Source organism: Miscanthus floridulus, chromosome 18 (assembly GCF_019320115.1).
Source record: "Miscanthus floridulus cultivar M001 chromosome 18, ASM1932011v1, whole genome shotgun sequence".
Lineage (NCBI taxonomy): Eukaryota > Viridiplantae > Streptophyta > Magnoliopsida > Poales > Poaceae > Miscanthus > Miscanthus floridulus.
The window spans coordinates 13,780,551-13,785,384 of NC_089597.1; the positions used below are offsets into that span (position 1 = coordinate 13,780,551).

General features: G+C 55.8%; 1 protein-coding gene across 1 annotated transcript; it reads left to right on the forward strand.

Moving 5' to 3' along the window:
* Nucleotides 1–981: 981 nt before the first annotated feature.
* On the forward strand, nt 982–1,695 carry LOC136523317 (uncharacterized). Its single transcript, XM_066517036.1, has one exon. The coding sequence runs from the start codon at nt 982–984 to the stop codon at nt 1,693–1,695; it is 714 nt and encodes a 237-aa protein (XP_066373133.1).
* Nucleotides 1,696–4,834: the final 3,139 nt, after the last annotated feature.

A 4,834-nucleotide genomic window follows, 5' to 3' on the forward strand; every position in this document is an offset into this window, starting at 1 on the left:
TTGAGTTTTTAGCAGAGCTATCCGCGTTGCTCATTTCCTGGCCCGGTTTCGGCAACCAGCCAACCTAACGAAGTACAGCGGCAAGACCAACCCCGAACTTTGGCTGGCTGATTACCGCCTGGCATGTCAGCTAGGTGGCGCGGATGATGACCTGCTCATCATCTGCAATCTCCCGTTGTTCCTATTAGACTCGGCGCGAGCCTGGCTTGAACATCTCCCTCCCTCGCAGATCCACGACTGGCGTGACTTGGTCAGGGTCTTTGTCGGGAATTTTCAGGGCACATACGTGCGCCCTGGGAACTCCTGGGACCTCAAGAGTTGTCGCCAGGAGCCGGATGAGTCTCTCCAAGACTTCATCCGACGCTTCTCCAAGAAGTGCACCGAGCTGCCAAGCGTCGGTGACTCGGAAATTATACAAGCCTTCCTCTCTGGTACCACCTGCCGAGACCTGGTCTGAGAGTTTGGCCGGAACATGCCAACCTCGGTGGCCGCACTGCTCGACATCGCCACCAACTTCGCCTCGGGCGAAGAGGCCGTTGGGGCCATCTTCCCTGATGACGCCACCAAGGGGAAGCGAAGGGACGAGACCCCCGGGGCCTCGACTCCCCACCTCCCCAGAAAAAGAAGAAGGGTCGCCAGGGAAAGTAGGAAGTCCTCGAGGCCAGCCTAGTCACGGCCGCAGAGCGCAAAAACCCCTGAGGCCCCAGAGGCCCCGGGCTCTTTGATGACATGCTCAAGAAACCCTGCCCTTACCATCAGGGCCCGGTGAAGCATCCCCTCGAAGAATGCACCATGCTGCGGCGTTACTACGCCAAGCTTAGGCTCCCCGATGACAATGCCAAGAGGAGGGACGCCGGCGACAAGGACGATGATAAGGACGACGGATTCCCTGAGGTGCACAATGCCTTCATGATCTTTGACAGGCCTTCGGCGTGCCTCTCGGCATGACAGCGGAAGAGGGAGCACCGGGAGGTCTTCTCGATGAAGGTGGCTGCTCCCCGGTACCTCAACTGGTCTAGGGAGGTAATCACCTTTGACCGGGATGACCATCCCAATTACGTCCCGAACCCCGGGCAGTACCCGCTTGTCGTCAACCCCATCATCGGCAATACCTGGCTCACTAAGGTATTGATGGACGGAGGCAGTAGCCTCAACATCCTCTATGCCAACACCCTAGAGCTCCTAGAGCTCGACCAGTCGCAGCTCCGGGGAGGCACCGCGCCTTTCCATGGCATTGTGTCGGGGAAACGCACACGGCCCCTCGGGTGCATTGACCTACCCGTCTGCTTTGGTACCCCCTCCAACTACCGCAAGGAGGTCCTCACCTTTGAGGTGGTTGGGTTCAAGGGAACCTACCATGCCATCCTGGGGCGGCCGTGCTACGCCAAGTTTATGGCGGTCCCCAATTACACGTACCTCAAGCTGAAGATGCTGGGGCCCAACGGCGTCATCACTATCGAGTCGGCGTACAAGCATGCATACGACTGCGACGTCGAGTGCGTCGAGTACGCCGAGGCTATCACGGAGGCCAAGACCCTCATCGTCAACCTCGACCAGCTCGGCAGCGAAGTGCCCGACTCCAAGCGTCACGCCGGAACTTTCGAGCCCGCGGAGGCCGTAAAACTCATCCCAGTCAACCCCACCTACCCCGATGATCGAGCATTGAGGATCAGTGCCACCCACGACATCAAATAGGAAGCCGTGCTCGTTGACTTTCTCCGCGCAAACGCCGACATGTTCGCATGGAGTCCCTCGGACATGCCGGGCAAACTGAGGGAGGTCGCCGAGCACGCCTTAGACATCCGGGCCAGCTCCAGGCCGGTGAAACAGCGCCTGCGCCGATTCGACGAGGAAAAGCGCAGAGCCATCGGCGAAGAGGTGCAGAAGCTTTTGACAGCCGGATTCATCAAGGAAGTGTCCCATCCGGAGTGGTTAGCTAACCCTATGTTAGTAAAAAAAAAGGGAAGTGGAGGATGTGTGTAGACTATACTGGTTTGAATAAAGCCTGTCCAAAAGTCCCTTTCCCATTACCTCGGATCGACCAAATTGTTGACTCCACTGTGGGATGCGAAATCCTGTCTTTCCTGGATGTGTATTTCAGTTACCATCAAATCAAGATGAAAGAGTCCGACCAGCTCGCGACTTCTTTTATCACACCATTCGGCATGTACTGCTACGTGACTATGCCATTTGGCCTCAGAAATGCAGGGGCCACATACCAGCGGTGCATGACCTAGGTCTTTGGCGAGCACATTGGGCAAACCATCGAGGCCTATGTGGACGACATCGTGGTCAAGTCCAGAAAGGCCAGGGATCTCGTCGACGACCTGGAGATAGCCTTCAAATGCCTCAGAGAGAAGGGCATCAAGCTCAACCCCGAGAAATGTGTGTTCGGGGTTCCCCGAGGCATGCTCTTGGGATTCATAGTATCGGAACATGGCATCGAGGCCAACCTGGAGAAGGTCTCGGCCATGACCAACATAGGACCGATCCGAGACCTTAAGGGAGTACAGAGGGTTATGGGATGCCTTGCGGCTCTAAGCCGCTTCATATCGTGCCTTGGCAAAAAAGGCTTGCCTCTGTACCGCCTCTTGAGGAAATCAGAACGCTTTTCATGGACTCCCAAGGCCGAAGAAGCCCTCGCCAAACTCAAGGCATTGCTGACCAATCCTCCCATCCTAGTACCGCCAGCCAAGGGCAAGGTTCTCTTGTGTGAGCCCATTGCTCGAGGCCCCCTCCATCGCCGAGACCCCTTTGGCCGAACCTGAGGTGATGGAAGTCGACACGAAACCTCCCGAGGCCGACCAGGGCACGGACTGGTGGGTCTAGCTCCTTGATTACCTCATTCGAGGAGAGCTCCCCACAGACAGAACCAAAGCCTGACGGCTCGCACGATGAGCCAAAGCTTACATCCTCAGTGACGGCGAGTTGTACCGGCGAAGCCTATCTAGCGTCCACCAACGATGCATCACTACCGAGGCAGGTCGAGCCCTACTTTGGGACTTGCACGCGGGAGCCTACGGGCACCATGCGGCACCTCGGACGCTCGTCAGAAACGCCTTCCACCAAGGGTTCTACTGGCCAACAGCGGTGGTTGACGCCACGAAGCTCGTACGCTCCTGCGAGGGGTGTCAGTACTATGCACGGCAGACGCACCTCCTGGCCCAAGCCCTCCAAACCATCCCTATCACATGGCCATTCGCCGTCTGGGGGCTCGACATGGTTGGGCCTCTGCAGAAGGCCCTCGGGGGCTTCACCCATCTGTTGGTAGCAATTGATAAGTTCTCCAAGTGGATCGAGGCTCGTCCGATCAATTGAATCAAGTCCGAGCAAGCGGTGCTGTTCTTCACTGACATCATCCACAGGTTTGGGGTTCCGAACACCATCATCACCGACAATGGGACACAATTCACCGGCCAAAAATTCCTGATGTTCTGCGACGACCACCACATCCGTGTGGCTTGGTCGGCCGTAGGACACCCTAGGACAAACGGCCAACTAGAACATGCCAACGGCATGATCCTATAAGAAATGGCCAAGAATATACAACCGGTTGAAGAAGTTTGGCAAGAAATGGCTTGCCGAACTCCCGTCAGTCATCTGGAGCCTGAGGAATACCCCGAGCTGAGCCACAGGATTTACACCATTCTTCCTAGTCTATGGGGCCGAGGCCATCCTCCCCACTGACTTGGAGTACGGTTCCCCAAAGCTTCGGGCCTACAACGAGCAGAGCAACCACACTACCCGCGAGGACACCCTCGACCAGCTGGAGGAAGCTCGAGACGTTGCGCTGCTACATTCGGCCAAATACCAGCAAGCTCTATGACACTATCAAGCCTGCCGCATTCGAAGTCGAGACCTGAAGGTGGGCGACCTGGTGCTGAGGCTGAGGCAGAGCAACAAGGACAGCCACAAAGCTGACCCTGCCATGGGAAGGACCATACATCATCGCCCAAGTGCTGAAGCCTGGAACCTACAAGCTAGCCAACGAGAAGGGCGAGATCCTCACCAACGCTTGGAACATAGAACAGCTACGTCGCTTTTACCCTTAAATTCCCAAGCATTGTGTACATTGTTTCCCGAAATACAATTAAGAAGCGTTTTTTAATTGTTCTAACTTTTCGATAAACCCGCCGAGCCCGTCGCGGGCCTCGACATTACGACAACACCATAAGGGAGACTCAGCTCTGCCTCTGCAGAACCGAGCCTCCCTCGAGGGCTAGAAGGGGGAACTCCCCCCCTAAGTCCCACGCATCGTTTTTTAGTTGCTTTTCGAAAAAATTTCTACGCCAAACTCTCTATTATGCTCTGACAAGTCAATTGTGAAAAAACCCAAGGACCAAAAGACTGTCTCAAAGCCAGAAGGCCGGCTGAGCCACGAGACGGCCTACACCTCTGGGCTATGGCACTCCCTCACCACCTTTTGCCCGAGGGGCAGCTTAGGCTCCGAGGAAGTTTTTTGCAAGAAGTTTGTTCAGAAACAATACAGAGGGCAGAGGCTCGAAGTACAATGAAAAACGATTAAAAAAGCGTAGTCACACGATTACTTTAAAAAGGCCTCGATGGCCATCAGTGTTATGATAGGGTAACATAATCCCTAATCTAATTACACGGCCTCTTGGGTTTAGGTCAAGCCTCAGGGTCTCTAGCATCGGCGGGCGGCATAGGAGGGACCACCTCCTCTTCAAACAGCTTGGCCAGCACCGTGCTGGGACCCTCCGCCGCATCCATCAGCTTCGCTACCTCCTCATCAGCCTCTCTATCATCATCAGGAAGGACGTAGCCATCGCTGATGGCCTTGAGGTCGACGCCGATGTAGTGCGAGGCGATGACG

Coding starts and splice junctions, on each gene's coding strand:
- LOC136523317 (XM_066517036.1), top strand. CDS start 982: ATGAAGGTGGCTGCTCCCCGGTACCTCAACTGGTCTAGGGAGGTAATC.